The sequence below is a fragment of the Gavia stellata genome, chromosome 9 (assembly GCF_030936135.1).
Source record: "Gavia stellata isolate bGavSte3 chromosome 9, bGavSte3.hap2, whole genome shotgun sequence".
In the NCBI taxonomy this organism is placed as follows: domain Eukaryota; kingdom Metazoa; phylum Chordata; class Aves; order Gaviiformes; family Gaviidae; genus Gavia; species Gavia stellata.
Window position 1 is genome coordinate 38,115,928 of NC_082602.1, and position 18,232 is coordinate 38,134,159.

The 18,232-nt window shown below is 41.9% G+C and overlaps 1 protein-coding gene across 1 annotated transcript in view; it reads right to left on the bottom strand.

The window, feature by feature from the left end:
* Window positions 1-1,118: 1,118 nt before the first annotated feature.
* Window positions 1,119-18,232, bottom strand: part of C9H10orf90 (chromosome 9 C10orf90 homolog) — a 67,916-nt gene continuing 50,802 nt past the window's right edge. Inside the window, exons 4-9 of the mRNA XM_009813245.2 lie at window positions 17,529-17,819; window positions 15,279-15,472; window positions 14,150-14,348; window positions 3,062-3,125; window positions 1,727-1,826; window positions 1,119-1,157 (exon numbers count right to left, since the gene is read on the bottom strand). Coding sequence (XP_009811547.2) covers window positions 1,119-1,157; window positions 1,727-1,826; window positions 3,062-3,125; window positions 14,150-14,348; window positions 15,279-15,472; window positions 17,529-17,819 — 887 coding nt within the window. The remainder of the gene's footprint in view (window positions 1,158-1,726; window positions 1,827-3,061; window positions 3,126-14,149; window positions 14,349-15,278; window positions 15,473-17,528; window positions 17,820-18,232) is intronic.

Here is an 18,232-nt window from a genome sequence, read left to right on the forward strand (position 1 = left end):
TACATCCCAGGCTAGATTAGAAAAATAAAGCATAGATATCAAAGGCCAAATTCCAGCCTCATTCAAACACTCTCAACTGAGTGTTCATGCAGCAGAGGTTAACACTTGCAATGATTTTTATGGGCAATATTTTTTACCATAGGATTTGTGGCGTACAAAGGCATGACTTCTCAAGCAGTTTCAATAATTGTGTTATATTTAACAGTACCAAATAAAAACGTAGCAGTTGGATCAATATTATATTCATATTTTATTCCATAAATAAACTCCATTGGTTTGTAAGCTGGTTGTTTTTACTTCCAAAATGTAGAAATAAAGATTTAAATATTTTTGGAGGAAACATTACAGATGGTTTTAGTTCTGCAGTTTTGATGCAAACATACTTCTTGGCACCACTTCTTAATATGCCATTTCTATAAATACTTAATGCTTACAGAAGTGGAGTAAAATGTATATATTACAGTGAAAAACACAAAAAACAGTGTTATAATCAAATTTTTAAATATTGCTCTTTAACAGGTAAGCTTGCTATGCAGATTCACTATATAAACAGGAATAGAGTTCTTCAGAGAGCTAAAATATTGGTCCCTTTTGGTATGTTAAGTATTAATGTGAAACTGCTGCTGCTGCTATGATTATGTGGTAATGCTATTTCAGCTAGTTTCTAAACATAACAAATAATGATATTCATTTTTCTTTACTTCATGGATTTAACTCACAGGAAATCAATTAATAGAATACTTCAGAGAAATAAGTTCTCCAGGTCTTATAAAGCCAGTTCCATTGCTACAGAGACGTATACTTTTTAAAATATTAAGATAAATAATACCACTGTAATTCAGTATTTGCATTAAAAATTCTTAAAATTATTTCTTCTGGGTAAACTGACCAAAAGGTGATGCTCTGAAATAGCTGTGTTCCCTTTTAGACTGTTCTTGATTACGTGAAAGTTGCCTTAAAATTTCAGTTGAAATATAAAAGATCTTTCTTTATATAAAGAGCCAAAGACAAGAAAAATACCTCCAGGTAATTGAGATGATAACAGTAAATTTTATGGCTTATCTAGCAGTCAAAGGCATTCAAGATCCAGTTAGGATGATGGGCAAGAGAATCCTTTGTCACTCAGTGTTTCTTTGAAGGAGTTGGTCCAGTAGTTGCTAGGAAAAAAAAAAAGCAAAACAGTCTTAAGATACCGTTAAAATACATGAGGTGGTTGTAACTGTAGAAATCTTCAGTGATACTGTAGGTGAGATGGTATTGGCATTCTCAGACTTCAAATCTACTGGCTACATTGCTCAAAAAAAAAAGCACTGAAAGCTTTTCCGTCTTGGAGGGGAAGGGTGTAATTACACGGAGGAATGGCACACTTACTTAAACAAGGAAAAACTGGTACTTGTGTGCAGCGTGGAGCAGGATTGCCTGGGAATGCCTCAGATCTGCACCTGGATTAACTGTGCTAATCAGCGTTCTACCACAACTAACTAATTACTCATTTTAAAAAAAAAAAAAAAAGGTCTTCAGTGCTTATTCCGCCACAAGGTTCAGCTGTTAATTCAAGTTTAAAGAAGTGCCTAACCCCAAAGACAAGATTTAAAAGACAGCCTTTGCTCTCAGGGTTTGCACGTGGTTAGCAGAGGCTCTCCAGGCAGGTGCTGCCTCTGCGGACTCCTTTCACAGGCAAAGAAGTGTTGCCAAACTATACTTGGCATTCACGGTAAATCCTTACCTTTTTAAAGATCTCGACACGCAGCCTGTTACTCTGGATGATGATCCGTTTCTGTTTTTCTTCTTGTTTCTTTTTTACTTCAGGTAAATTGTCATAAATCCTGGAATTAATTTAGAAAGTTAACTTCACACGGCATCCCTGGGACTCAGAAATAATTTGGTTTTCCTACAGGAAATGTTCGCCTTCAATGCAATACTTGTCATTAACAGGCATCTCTAAGTACTTAAATCAGATTTACGGCATGGGAATTATACATTATTAACAATAATGTTTTTATATAAAATCTGATTTGTTGAAAAACACTTCTAATTTTGGACTAAAAAGTAAAGAAAGAGATGGGATCAGGTTATCTCAAGGCAGCAGTGTAATTCTGGAGTAGCTTCTAATGAGCTCAATGGAGTTGGTTTCAATTTATAGCAACATAATTCAAACCAGAATCTGGCCTGCACACTTTTTTTGTATTTATGTCACAAAATTAGTACTAAGCAATTATTTTCAAGTATTTTTCTAAAACGTAAGAAAACCATCATTATAAGACTGTCGACTGTTAACATTTTTTCACTGTCTTTAGGAACTCTTTTTACCAAGGAGAACATAACCTGTCCATTTAAAAAATAACGTGAGTTGCCCTCAAAAAGGTGACTTCTGGTCTGCTCTCTTCCCATTGAAATCAATGATAAAATTCCCAGGGGTTTGAAAAGTCGGACCTTCCTTCGCAGCAGTCCTGTTCTTTGCATGCGTACGATGCCTGTTAGGTCTGATTTTTCCTCCTACTATTTTGCAGTACTGAGTTCTTGAGGCAGTGAGTTTTGGCTTGCACTCAGCCAGGAGATTGTGTTTTGGAGAAGAGAAATGGGACACATCTTGCTCACTCTTAAAAACGGGGTGAATTCTGCATGGTAGCCATTTGCAGCTTTCCTTGCTGTAAATGACGGCGCGAAGCGCAAGGCAGTTAAAGGTCAGACACCACATTTCTAACAGTTTGCTGTAATTCCCACATTACATGCCATAATCAGGATGAAAAAAAAAAACCCAAAGTGACTGTACTGCTCACATTTCTGAAGGTCCAGCATGAGGTATCTCTCAGGGACGTTGTTTTCACACCGTGGGTACCCCATGCCATCTGAAACTGCTAGAAAAAGGATGCTGAAAGGGCAGGGCTGACCCAAACGTCTATATTGATACAGTGGAAGAAAACCAAGAGCATTGCCCAAAAGCACGGCAAGCAGTGTGACAGACCAACCCTCCAGCGTATGAAGATGACGTGGAAATACGCTGCCTTAGGCACGAGGTGGCAGTGATTCGCAGTGAACTCTAAACCTCAGCGATTTGTACCTTTTTGATCTCATATGCATCTCCTTCTCTGGAATGAATCTTTCCTTTGGTTTGAAGAGGTTATCTAGCAGAGGGAAAATAAAGTTAATATTGGAGGAATCTGCGTTTACTGAAATTTTAAATGTCACGTTCCATGTAGTCATGATACGATATTTCTGATTACGTTTTTGATGACTTAAGGCCGGATCCAGATCTCCATAGGACAACAGAAAGGCATTTAACAACTTCATCTGGAGCTGAATTGGTTCCCGAAGCTGCCCTATGGAAAGGGAAGGATGGCTAAGACCCATAGCAACCAGCTTCATTGCAGAGTTCATTTATTTTAAATGCATATGGCCTTTTTCATTGTCACATGCGGCTGTGTACACCCTTTATTCAGATCAAGAACCAGCAAAGATTCCTGCTGTACTGAGCGACCCGTTTTCCCCGTACGCAGGCAATTGCACCCGCGCACACTGGCTGCATCCTCAGCTGGTGTGTGTTGGGAACCTAGCCTGGTATGATCATTTCTGATTCAATTTATACCTGTTTTGCAGGACTGTGAATAATTATGCTGAGTGTTAGGAGCAGGAAAATTATATTACTCTTTCCTGATCAAACATGAAGATACCTGTGATAATTCCGATCAGCATTTCCCTGGATACGGGAAAATAATTACCGATCTTAGCAGTCGGTGAGTCTCAGCAATAGGTAATTTTAACACCTTCCTTGCAAAAATGTTTTCTGAATGGGAAGGGATGGTGTTCATACGAGGTGGGAAGCCAGTAAATACAGAATCAGAACTGATTCTTGATGAAGGAGACCGTGTTTAACCACGTTTATCAGGGAGAGGAGGGAGGAGAGGACTGCTGCCTGCACAGCAATGTTCACAGAATCACACAGAATCACAGAATCACTAAGGTTGGAAAAGACCTGTAAGACCATCAAGTCCAACCATTACAAAAATTTTATTTAGATTTACACCAGGATGACCAGAGCATTGCCTACACCCAGGTGGTTTCCCTGGGGCGCTGAGGACAGGGGTATGATGCCCTGCGTAGTCGTAGTAATCTGAACATCGAAAGGTATTTTTGCCAGTATCTTTGCAGAACATATGTATAAGAAAAATATACGTGCAAACTTTTAAGCCCTTCCATTTTCTGAGGAAGTTTAGAAGACATAACATATATCACAGCAGGCACCACGTCGGCCTCTTTCTGCCATCCCACTGAAGAGACAAAATACAATAATCAAGGCAGAGAAGTAAATACAGAGAATAATTCATTCCAGAACTGCCCAGTGCAGGCACTGGCCCTGGGCAGACACAGCGACCACTACCTTAAAAAGGCTCCCTTCCCACCAGGTCTGCTTCCCTGCCGCTTAAGGCACCAAATGTTTCAGGGATATTTATGGGAGATGTCTTAGCAACCAAACAGCCTCGAGCGGCTTATGGGGCTACACCCAGAGGCAAAGTCATCCTCAGATTACCATGTTTCTCAGGAAAACGCTACATGTCCTTGAAGATCGCTGTTGGATCTCGATGTAAAAAGAAAAGGGAGCTTTGCAGCAGTTCCTGTTCTGAACTTGTACAGTTTTCAAAGCACAAATTGAGAAAGGAGGGGAGGCTGCAGAGCCTCCGCTGCCTGAGAACTAACTTCTCCACTCAGCGGCTGTCTACGCTTAATCACGCTTATTAAATCTCCAGTACACACAAGAAACATGCTCAATTTGCTAGGAAAATATAATTTGCCTTTTATTTATCAGTGGGTTTATGTTCATTTACGTGTTCGTTAACTTAAAAGGAAAAAACACTTGGATGCTATTGCTGTCCAAATAACCCTGAAACTTAAGGGAGCAGATTGCCTGTGACCCAGATGGTCCTGGAGAAGGATTAGGGTCCAGGGTCATGGATTTTCTGGGACCAGTGTGGATCCCAGCACACTTCAGAGCAGCCTCAGCATAGTCCCTTGCTGCTCAAGGTCGCACACCTCGTTCCGACAGCTCAGGATTGCAGGACGCATCCCTTCCCGCAAGGCATGTCCTCTAACCCGGAGAACGGCACACGATCAGCCTGAAATCGTATAAAGCCATCACTACGGGTTCTCTGCAGTGGTAAAACAAAAATAGGAGGTGCTTCATGCTGCACAGCAAATTCGGGCATCTTTTTTGTCCGTGTGTTAATATGGTCCTCAGTACAAGATCCCTGGTGTGACAGTTCCTTGCGTGTTCCCCTATTCTTGGGCAGGGAAGAGCAGCTGAGGGCACTGGAAATAACACCCCAGCAGAAACCTGCGCTACCTGCACCAAGCCCTCCCGCAGTCAGTCAAGGCAGACCTCTCCCAAGATGCGATGCCATCAGGCAGCATGACTGGCCAGCACAGAGCCTGGGTTTTATACGATTTCCTATGCACCGTGAGTGACAGCTGCTCAAATTTATGAGTTTTTATTCCAGGAATTCTCAGACGTAGGATTTCTGGAACAAAACTAATTGTTTTGGGGATTGCCCCCCCCACCTTTTTCCTAAGTAAAAGCTGTTAATGACACATTAACATTTCCAGACCTCTGTGCATAGCCAGCAGAACATGCGAGGGATGGAGAACCCAGCCCGGGATCTGCAGGCCTGCGACCTATCTTGTAAACAGCGTGACAAGCTAATCTGTATTTTTTCCACGAGTTGCTAAGACAGGCTGGCCTCTGTGTTCGAGTCGGTGGGAAGCACCGCAGAGGCCGAGAGCTGTGCGGGTGCTGGAGCGTACGGCTGTTCCTCCAGAATAATCCTCTCTCGATGGCACAGAAACAGTCTTGAAGGGCATCAGACCCACCACTTCCCGCGATTCTGCCTGGAACTACGTACGTGGCTGTGGCAGTGGCTTTGAAGGGAAGGATTAAAAAGAGACTCTGGGGAAAATCCTTCAAGAAAATAATAAATTTACGTTGGTTATAAAAATGCCCTTTGCGAAGCGGCTTGGAGTCAAAAGGTTAACACTTATGGCTAAACACTCATGTAGTATCTCTCAGCTCACTCTCAGGTCACTATGTATGAGAAAAAAAATCACATGCAGGCATCAAGCAGAAATAAGGCTAATCCTTGACAGATTTTAGGAAGAGAGTTCAAAAATTAACTGAAAAATAAATAAAAATTGGTATAAATGAGAAAATAAAAATCATATGTGCATTTAAATATTTGTTAATATTCAACACCGGGAAGAAAGCGTATTTCAAAGTGGAAGAGCAGCACACATTCAGCACTATAATAACCCGTCAAACGCATCATGAAGACCTGAATTACCATTCTTTCCTACCAAGCGAAGATCAAAGCGGGGCATAAGGTGGACAATTCCCTAGGTTAATAGTCTTCTAAATTGCATTTTATCAAAGTTCCTTATCAAATTTCATAGCCTCGTATTATTTTAGTAGAAAACTATTCTGAAGGATAGAAAAGAAGGGATTTCAAAGCAGACGTTCAGCATTTCCAGTGATGCACTGCAGTTAAAAAAAGGTATAGACAGGCATGAAACACTTCATTGGTGTTTTATTCAAACCTTATGAAACTACGGAGCGTCTGGTATTTACACCAACGCTGTGTGCAACAGTGGTCTGACATCTCCGTAGCAGGAGAAAGAAGCCACTTCAGCAAGTTGTAAATGAAGGTAACTGGGTCATCACTGTAATATATTCTAACTAATGCTAAACTGCACCTCAGACAGGATGAGTAACTTTCTTGCTCAGGAAGTTAGTAAATGTTTAGACAGAGAACAGATAAAATGATTGTGTTGGAACCCTCCCCTGACTTCCTATTTACCACTAAATCACTGAAACACTTAACAAAAGAGTGGCAAAATTTATCACAGGCTAACCTCTGCCCGTCAGAATATACATACATTTTCTCCTAACATGAATGCAAATTCTCAAAGTTTGTTAGGAGCTAAAATGTGCCTTTGAGGATGTGTTGCCAGTCCCTGAAAAGCAAAGCACTGATAATGGTGAGTCTCTAATTAAACTGCTTTTTCACTGAACTGAAAAAAATAATTCACCAAAAGCTCACTTGCCCAGAGAAGTCCAAAAATAAAAAAGATTTTTTAAAACACTGCTTTTTTAAATCAACAGTCCCCCAAAAAATAAATTAGCCTTGAATCCAAGATAAATGTCAAGGTGGCATTCAGCTTAGCGTGCCCATAGCACTTGACTGGGAATTCATCCAGAGAATATAAACTAGTGCCTACACCCAGGGGTGCTGCCCAAACTTTTGCACATTGTATGTCAATGACTTCATGCAATGAATTACTTCAGCTGCGGTCAACAGATGAGGTTTTGGTATTATTTATAAAAAATGCAATAACCCATTAGTTAAAGGTTTGATGGTAAGACTGCCTGGACTTTCTGCTCATTTCAGAGAAACGCTGAAGTTCAGACGTGGTCCTTCACCCAAGAGGACCCACAGGAATGGCGTTCATGGGCTTTCCAGCTGTTCAGGTCTGTCCTACACTGTGGCTTAGAGATTTATGAAAACATTTTCATACTAAATTAATTTTGGGCATGATACAGGAGATTTCAGTCCCCTCTGTCCAAATGATACTTGAACATTCATGGATTTCATCCAGAGAAAAATTTAATTAGCATCTCACCTGGCCTTCCTAAATAATTCTTTTTTGATTAAGGCATGTAGTCTTGAAAAGCATAAAATTTCTTTCAAAAAATAGCAATTAATGAAGAAGGTATGACAGATCTTGGTAAATTAATCAAAAGATAAATCTTATCTTTGGTAAAATTGGCATCAGCTTCTTAATCCTGACTTCTTTAGTTTCAATTTCTAATCATGGGTGAAATCAGGCCGTTTACTCCCGGATTAAAAAATCCATCACCAAAAATTCAGTTTTCTATTTGGCTACTTCAAGACTCCAATGAAATTATCCCCCAGCAAACTGACTGAACGTCATCAGTCACCCCTTATAAGGCACATTGTTTCAACGCTGTCATCATCCACACAGAAAACTCTTCATTTTTGAAGATTTTCCAATTTATTGCCACCTTCCTTGCACAGAGGCTGGCTATGTCCCCCCTTCCCAAGAGGGCATGCAGGGGATGTGCAGGTCACCCCATTCACTGCATCACCTCCTCCCCTCTCATCACAGCGAGTCCGAGCATCGGGCTCTCGAGGGACTGTGTCACCCACTGCCAGTGACCTGCAATGTGCCGCCGTGTTCAGCTGACTCATAGGCACTGCTCTAATCAATGTGATGAATAATAATATCATAAAAATAGGTCATTCCTCTTCCTAATTCAATTACCTGACTGCAGCTTAGTCTTTATTCAGAGCTGTCAGCCTTAACCAAGAGGCCAGGCGCCAGCAGGATCAGTGGCACTACTGCTAGCTATGAATTTTGATGGGGAAAAGGAACCCGAGAATGGCACAGCTAAAGTCGCACACGAGCAGAGTGGGGCTGGTGGCTGCAAACACCTCATCAGCCACCAATGGCATCTGAAGACCACAAGGATGCACGTTAGCGGCTGCAGGATTTGCTGGCTGAACACTTATTGCAAGTTCTCTGATTGCCATCTTCTCCTCTCTCCAGAGTCCAAATTCAAACCTCCCTGGCGTAGAGCTTCTCGAGAAACCAACCCCTTGAAAACACAAACAAACAAAGAGCAATCCTCGCCCTCCAGGCTTTTGCAGTTACAATAAAGCTTTCTGGAAAGGTTTAGAAGCACGACTGAGGAGGTATAAACTTGTTTCCAAAATATTACTAAAGATACAGGATTTGGATACAAGTCCAGAGAAACACAGCAGGCACCGCAGTAGGGGTTGAATGGTAACGTTCAGCTTATATTGCCATTTCCAATGAACCACCGCCCTCTCAAAGGAAAGGAAAATGGAAGGTATGAAAAAACCATATGTGCCTGAGAAATTTCGTTAAACCTCTGAAAGTGCTTGTGTACACTAAGATCACAAGGCTGTTCATTATGCAGATTTAAAGGCCTATAAACAGCTGGTAGTCCTGTCACTGAAGTAATTACATTACGGTTTTCGAGATTTAAATCCAGTTATTTGAACATTGTTTCTATTCAGTTCGTCACAGTGGGATCTCTAATTTGTTCGACATAGTCAACAGCAGAGTAGTCTATCTTGGACTAATTAGCACTCTCGAAATTTAGCAGTAGACATTACACAGCACAAAGGCTAGCGTGAGAGTTGCAGGTTCTCTGCCTTCAAAGTGCTCTTGTGACGATAAAATCTTCTGCAGGATAAACATTTTCATTTTTCTAAGATTACTTTCAGCATTTCGTAAAATCCTGCTCGTGAATTACAATTAAAAATGGTAAACAACTTCGGGTTTTTGAGGATGAGAAGGTAAACGGAAACTGCACAGATGTTGGTATTTATATGGAAATGATGTTGAATGCCAATTATTTCTTTCTCCTACAAGAAACTAAAGTTGTAACAACACTGTCAAAACATTGGGAAACTGCTAGCTAATAATTTCATATTTCCAATAAAGACACTTTCGTCTGATAGAATAATTTCAGGTGGAGAAAAATCTCTGGAGGTCATTGCTTTTTTTTCTAAGTGAAAATTCTTTTATTGAAATAAAAGCTTCAAGTCCAGAGTGAAGCGCACGTAACACGCTTAATTTCAGAGAGATATAATTGCAGCAAACTTGTCAAGTGCATAGGGAAACCTCTCGGGCTGCAGTTTAACCTCCATTTACACCTGCATGAAAGCAGGTTGCCACCCAAGGGGACAGTCCCACCTCTCCCCCTCCTGTGCCACCTTCCCGTGCGGGCACGGATGTGCACACAGGGAACTGGGCTGGGGAATGTCCTCCGGTGGTGGAAAACTAATCGGATAACAAATGTTATTGCCAGTGCTTGCGGCAAGAACGCTGCAGCTACCTGCCCTGCGAGCACCTCGGGGTTGCACAGAGACGCTCTACCCCTGCCCAGCCACAAATGGGCTTATAATCCATCCTTGGGGTCACTGTGTCAGAGTCAGTGGAAATTAAACCCATCAGCCAACCTGCCCGTACAAAAAAAGACCACTGGAAAATGTATGAGGGTGTGCTGGCAATGAGCCCTATGAACCTCAGAGCCATGAAGACCTCTACCTCCACAAATCCCAAAGACATCAGGAAAGAGAAAAAAACAAGAAAGGAGGAAACTGTCAGCCTGAAAAAAAGCAACCACAAGATCACACCCTGAAGCCTAGGGGTGCCATCAATACGATGCTGTATACTTAAGCAAATTTCCAGGTCATCATTTTAACTCTCCTGGGTTCTTCATTTCAAATGTTGTTTCAATGTGTGTTGCTGTGAAGGAGCAGCCAGCTTCCCGAGACCAAGGAACCTGCAGGCAGGCTGCATTTGGCTGAGATTTTTTAAGACTAGCAGGGAGAACAGGAGAACCAGTAGTACTAGTACCTAATAAAATGCCAGTGGCTGTGAGGACGTGGCAAAGCAACTGCCCTGCGTGCACACAAATGTTTGCTGCCCAGTTCCCTTGATGTCTAATGACGGCTGAGGTCTAATAGCTGTTTTGGCCTTTATAAGTGACTGCAATAGGCTTCCAGAGGACCACAGGAATGTAGCTGGCACCATAGGGAGGACATAGGGCAGGTCTGTGCCCTCTGCTGCTGCCGAGGGCACCGTGGGCAACTGGACCATACCCTGGAAAGCAATGGCTGCAATAACACAGCAATGAGCCTCAGCCACCAGCTTTGGTGTCACAGAATCACGGAATCATTAAGGTTGGAAGAGATCTATAAGATCATCAAGTCCAACCATTAACCCAACCCCACCATGCCCACTAAACCATGTCCCACAGTGCCACATCCACACGTTCCTTGAACACCTCCAGTGACGGTGACTCCACCACCTCCCTGGGCAGCCTGTCCCAATGCTTCACCACTCTCTCAGGGAAGGAATTTTTCCTAATATCCAGCCTGAACCTCCCCTGGCACAACTTGAGGCCATTCCCTCTGGTCCTGTCACTTGTCACTTGGGAGAAGAGACCAACACCCACCTCCCCACAACCCCCTTTCAGGTAGTTGAAGAGAACAATGAGGTCTCCCCTCAGCCTCCTCTTCTCCAGACTGAACACCCCCAGCTCCCTCAGCCGCTCCTCATCAGACTTGTGCTCCAGACCCCTCACCAGCTCCGTCGCCCTTCTCTGGACAGCTGATCCTGGACCACAACCGACTCACAACCAGGTATAGACAGAGATGGAGGTGGCATTCAGGACTTTCTGTGTTTGGACATATGGACACACCTTAGGATGATATTTTTCCTCTTCTGGGCACTTTGTGCCCTGCATAAATCCCAGGCTTTCTACCACTTGAAAAGATGGCTTTGAAATACATAGTCAGGGATGAACCCTGCCATGTTTCCTTGGCTCAGCCAGCTTTGGCTGCCAGGCAGCTTTCAGAGTCATCTGTGCACGGGTGCGGCACACGAGCAGCCTGGGAGCTCTCTTTGGGAAGAGCACAGTCTCATTACGCCCATGAAAATGAGAGGCTGGTGCCAAGGGAGGCGGTGCTGCCCTCCTCCCTCACCATCTCCCACCCTCCCTCTCGCCTGCCTGCGCCAGCTCATCTGATCACAACACTGTTTGATGAGCTGCATCAGTCATTTGGTCTGATAAAACCTCAAAGAGGGAATCGTAATTTAAAAAATAGTAATTAAAAAGCAGCTTCTGCTAGATCAGCTCACTCATCCAACTGAAGTGTGGGGGCACAGATGGGCCACACGCAGCGACAGAGCAGGCGGTGACACGGCTGCGTGTGCCCACAGCCTCCCTCGCACCAGGTTGTAACGTGAAATGGCATCCTCAGGTCACTGGGATATTGATGTCCACTTCCCATCTCAGTAAATGAAACTATGCTTGCCTCCCCTACCTGGACTACAGCTGCATTTTCATTTAATTTTACTTTTGCTTCCTAAAATATGAGACAAAGTCCTTCCTTGCTTTAAAAGCACATTTTACATGCTAAAATGGCTTTTCCAGAGAATGCGGAATAATAACTTCTCTTCCTTCCAGCTTTGGGGACGGGCAGAAGGAAAGGAGAAGGCCGTGACCCTGGTGTCATCAGCAGAGACATCAGAAGGACACAGGCAGCCGGTGTCCTTGGTGAGCATGAGGGGGAAGCCCTTGTCTCTTCTGCAAGAGGGGTTGCAACTAGGAAAGTTCAGGAGCATCTGTAGGAAACAAAGACCCCTCACTCTGGGACTTGTTAATGCTACTAATCCTTCTGCACAACAGCATCCACCAGGAAAAGTCCTAAAATACCAATTGTCAGGACTCAGAGCAAATTAAATATGCTCACAACACTCCTACGGAGCCCTCTGAACTGCAGCCTACACAGTTCTGCTTTGTCAGGGATCTAGGATTTCCACTACTAATTACAGTTATGCTTAAATAACAGACATATGACACTTCTGTCATTATAAAAATATTAAGATCTCACAAACAGAAAATTACATGTGGCTACACAAAGGCAGATGAGTTACGGAAACTAAAGATTCTCTTTAGACAAATTGTCTTTAATGACCAACAACTAAAAGAGGGAAATAGTCATTTACTTGAATAATTCATGAATATATTTCAATATTATGCTTTTATTACTCGTTAAACAAGCATAAAAATTAATCTTTAATGATAATTTAAGGAGAAATACGTTTAACCTTTCCTTTTTTTGTTTCATAAAGTATTTGCAGAGTGGTTTGGGAGACTTTTGAAGATGACCAAACAAAGGGGGAGGTATTTGCCACTTCTTCTAAGATATATGACAAACTCCTGGCCTGTGCCATCGCCTGCTGGCAGGGCTTGCTGGTTCTGGCGCAGAGCCCCCAACACCGCGGGGCAGCACGGCCCTGGGACATCGGAACCCAAGTAAATTAACTTGGATAATTGAAGTGGTGAATGAATTTTGTCGACTCTTTAAAATATAATTCATGTTTTGTGCTTTGTTTACTTATGCTTGTTTAGCTCTTAGTATAAAAACCCATGATGTATCTGATAGAAGGTAGACTCCTTCGTGCCACGACAAACGGCACAGATGTAGCAATAAAAACTGGTACTCTCCAATGCAAAGCCTGCCAAGAGCCCCGAGACAGGGACTGTGCCCACCTTTCCTGCAACCAATCTCACTCCCCAGGGAGCTAAAAACATGTATGTGCTTCTCAGTGTTGAGGACATCAAAGATTTTCTTTCCTGCTTCCTCCAGGTGACCCGTCTAGTTGTTTAACGTTTTCAATTGATTTATTTTTCAGTAGAATAATGTGGCTTCAGTTTTAAAACCAAAATGTAAAGAGGAATGCCAATCAATCAAATAAATCTTCTTCTTTAGTCAACTGAATTAAGTAACAGCCAGATGGCAATTAAACAGAAAAAAAGAAAAGAAAAACAAAAGTAATTTGTTTAACATCTTGCGCCTAGATAATATTTACAGAGTTGTTATTGGGAGCGAGCTACAAGGGAGCTTCTCAGAGAGAACCGTTTTACTCACTGGATATTGAGTCTGTTCACCACTACGGTAATAAAACAACCTAATCAACTCGCATTAGGAAATCACAGAGTTCAGATGCATTGATTTAGCAGCCTTGCATGCAGCTGCTGGGCGGACAAGCGTTCTTTCACAGCTAGCTCGCTGCTGAGGGCTTCATGAGCTAAGTGGCAAGTCCACTCCTGAAGCTGCTGAGAGGACTGGATTGGGACTCCTACTCCCAAATCCCACCTGTCCCCCCTACCTGTCACTTCTCTCCCCAAACTGGTCTTTCTGTCAGCTATGAGAGGTATGAAATGCCATTTATTGCTGTCACCTCTACAACTAGCAGCAACTAGCCTCATGCTGAAGAGCACAACTGCATGTGACAATGACAAGACATCCCCAAGGAAGTCTCCTTCCACTGCCACAGACCACAGAAGACGCCTCATCCCCACTAACCCATCTCTGTGCTTCAGAGACTTTCTGCTTTGAGCATTAGGACAGACGCTGGAGCACTGGTGGGGTGGGACAGGAGCAGCGGGTCTCATGGTTTTGTGCAAAGTTAATATGGAAATACCATACACATGGCAAGATTTCAAAGACAGCTACAGGCCTGTTGCTGGTCAACTTACCGCTGAGAGGGTGAGGAATGGTGTATTGCTTTTTTTTGCTTGAAGTGGATGTTGAGGAAAGCTTGCGAACGAGCGCTCCTTGGTTGCTGGCAGGAGCATCGCTTTGCTGGGCCTTCCTCAGCTGGACCATATGTTCAAGTCTCTTCAGCCTTTCTTGTGAACGAGAAATGAACTGAGGCTTATGGATTTCTAGTGCTTCCTATAGGAAACAGAGAAACCGCTTTGTTTTAAAAGAATTAAAAGGAAGAAAAAAATGTGCTATGCATCTAACTGGGTTCAGTAAGAGATTATCAATGAAAATGATCGCTTGTCTGTATGAAAGTTAGCCAACTGCTTCCCTTTCTGTCCTTACTTCCTTTTACTGTTAGAAAGCTGCCCTGGTGTGAAATTCCCAGATCAGACAAAGGAGAACTTCTGAAACACCCCCAACTTTCAGAAAACATATCCAAAAGGTTTTGAATTACATATTTCTATAAGTTATCCAAATTCAAGTTCTTGATGTTTTGCCTATTTCCTTGTCTCACCCCATCTCCGAAGCAGCTTGTCACCGACAGTTCACAAACTTTCCTGTTTATTTAGATTGTCACGCAGATCTATTCATGGATGATCCAGAAAGAAAACGCTTTTCAGTCAAAGGTTGCTTCAACATTTAGGAATGTCTTAGGACTGAAGACAGGAGCAGAGATTGGTCTGCAACAGGCGCCGGAGGAGAAGGCAGGAAAGCACATCTGGTGCTGGGGCTTGGTATCAACCTGGGGTCACGTCCATACCTACGGCTGCCGCTCGTGGTACTGGGTGTCGTGCACATTTGGGGAATTGGCAGTTTCGAGGTACAGTTTCAAAAGTGTCTTTGGGAAATTTGTAAATCCCCCAACTTTTACCATGTTCCTCTATGGGAATGGCAGGTGGGGCTTAGAATGGGGAGCAACCAGCCAGCCAAGCAAGTCTTGGCAGCTGATGGAAGCTACCAAAATTTCACTGGAAAGGAGAAAAAGGAAGGAAATGCAAACTTCTGCCCTCAGCCGCTTCCCAGGAAGCGACCACCATCCATGAAAAAAAAGAAAAATAAATAAATAAATAAATAAATCCCCATATTAACAACAACAATAACAACAAATTGCTATTTTACCCGCAGCGTGCACGGGGCTGGTGGTGTTTTCTCAGGCTGGGAGACGGTTTCTGCCCGGGTGAGCGCGTTGTTTTTCTCGTGAGGAACATCTGGCGAGTGAGCCGTGGATAGTGTTACCCTCCTGGCTCGCTCCCACTCATCCTCCTCCTTGCGCTCCTTTATTTTGTCACTCGAACCACAGAATTCATAATCACCTTCGAGAGATTTAAAAGTTCATTAAGAGTGCATGGTTAATTTTTTATTGGGTTCTCCACCTCATTAGACATAGAGGGCAATTTCTGAAATAAGAGTGCCAAAGTATTATTAATAGGCCTCATTAAGCAGAACAGATCAAATCTAATCATAGGTGCTACTCGGTGCCCTGTGACACCCAGAGTATCTTTCACATTAAGGCAGACATCCCATTGAAGCGTAATTAAACCGCTTGGATGCTTAGCTCTGTTTGCTGGTATTTGCTTCCTGAAAGCAAGACACTTCTGTAGCACAGTTGCATCATGGAAAGCAAAGGATATCATGCTGCGACTTGCAGTTTGAGTTCATTTCCATTTATTGCACGTATTGTAGGAAATAACATATTGTTATGGACCTTAATCACATATCATTTCTCTTTGACCATACTGAGGCTTTCATAAACACTACTCTTGTTTTTTTCTTTGCTGAGAATATGGTTTGCTTTCTATCATTTCTATAGATTCATTAGCCAGTGGAAAGCCTCCATGAAAAAAATAATAAACAAAAGGTTAATGTGCATTATAACATATTATTATGAAAGCTGTCTATTCACATTGAGAAAAAAAGATTATTTTCTACACTTATAATTATGCTTTAATGCTCTGTGACTGATGCTCCCTGCACGAATTAGGACCAAAAGAGTCTATGTGCTCAAAAATCAGAGTTGACAAGATTCTCATTTAGAGGACAGATTTAACAAAATATAACAAAATATAAAAAATAACAAAGGAACTTCAGAAGAGCTCCATATGAACTATTTTTGAAAAGTCACACTGGAGTACTTCTTCCTTGCCAAATAATTTGATTTCTACAACTAAATATCTGGGAATAAAGCCCATTACTGTTTTATTTCAATTTTTGGTTACAATAAACTTAAAATATTTTCCTTTTTATGACATATTGTACATATTATATTGTACTTAAAAAATATTAAAATTATCTGTGTTGGGTACACTTGCCTTATAAAAGCCTGAACCGTATTTCCTCCTTAATACTGTTCGTGTTAACATTTTGGAAAAAATCCTTGAAACCTGTGTACGTGAAATTAAACTCCTCAATAAGCCAGGTTTTCAGAGGTGTCCGTTAACTTTATTTTTGATAGATCTCAGCAGATGCTTCACTGTTGTAAAACTAAGTCACTTCCAGTCAGTGAAATGGCATGATTTAGCTTCAGGCACTGAAAGCAGAATGTAGGCTTCTCTCTTCTAAATGGGTGCTGTATTCAGTAGCTTTAGAGTCAATAATGAAAAAGTTTTGCCTACCTGCCTACAAAAAATCGGTAAGAAAAAACGCTGTAAGAAAAAAGGCTATATGACCATTATAGCATATTTAAGGTATATGTGGAGCAAATTTCTCACAAACCTATTGATACCAAAGCCAGATTAATCTATAGTACATGTCAGTTGTCTTCTGCAAAAACACCTTGTATATAAGTACAGCTGCTTGTGTCATCTCCATTTTAGCTATGTGAATAAATGTTGGAAGTAAGACATCCCAACCAGTGCTGAACTAGAAGAAATTGCATTTTAAATGCTGAAACCTTGTTGATAACCAATTGTTAAATCTTGTATTTTATTTTTTCTTCATGACAATCTCTCCAAACGAGGTATTTCATACTATGCCTGCGCACCACATAGTTCAGGCTGTTGTGTCAAAAAAACAGGCTGCAGAAGTGGAAGAAAGGTATCAGAACAAGGTTGTAAAAATAACCTCACTTCTGGTGCTTCTTGATTGGACTGGGAATACTTGACTCCGCAATTCTAATGTTTTTTCAAGATTCTCTTGAATCTACTTACAAAGTAAGCCTATCTTTCTCATTTTAATCTTGTTTTCTATTAACCATAGCAATGTATACAGTCAGATTAGTTGATTGATCTCTCACCAGATGACTCATACTCAGCACTTAAAGCTGGACAAAAATGGACTGACTTTCCATTATTTCACTTTTTTCTTTGAGTCTGATCTCATCTTATTATTGAAACCATATTCCTAACAACCACAGTAAGATTTGTACCTTACTTTTTAGGAGCTGGTTTTGCCTGTGAACATTTTCTTCCGAGAGGACTCTTGATGAAGGTTTTCTATCGCACATACTATTGGAGAGAGACATTTTTGGTTTCAGGACGCCCTGTGCTTGGATCTCTTTGGATTTGGAGGTGCCTTTGGAGGGATCTCTCTTTTTTGATGAGCCATCAGTAGCAGCAGCGATTGCCTTTCTGGATGCTGTATCTGGAAGAGAGCCAGAGGCCGTCGCGCTGCTCCTGCCCGTGGTGCATTGCTTCTTCTTGCTTCCCGACAGCATTTGTGTTCCTGTGAAAAACAGAAAAAACAACCCCAAATTCTAAAACATGGGAATATTTTTCTTCTCAGCCCTCTAGTCCTCATAATTTTTATTTCCTGCAAAACTGCTTTCAGTCATACGTTTTAAAAGTATGATACAAATTTTATCACGACTGCCATGCAGCTGTACTGCAACAAAATGTTACTGACTATAGAAATAATCACAGAGGATACTCTTAATAATAATAAACTGCCTTTCTAAATAATTTAGATACACTCTGATGGGCAGCGTGGAAGGAGTCAAGATACCGCTGACAAAAAGGTATGCTGTCTGTCTTTCTCTTGCCTCTTAGTCACTTGAGAGGAACATTTGAGATGATTGGTTAAACCTGACCAAAATTATAATTACAGATCCAACGGTGGCTGTGATGAGAACTGAGGTC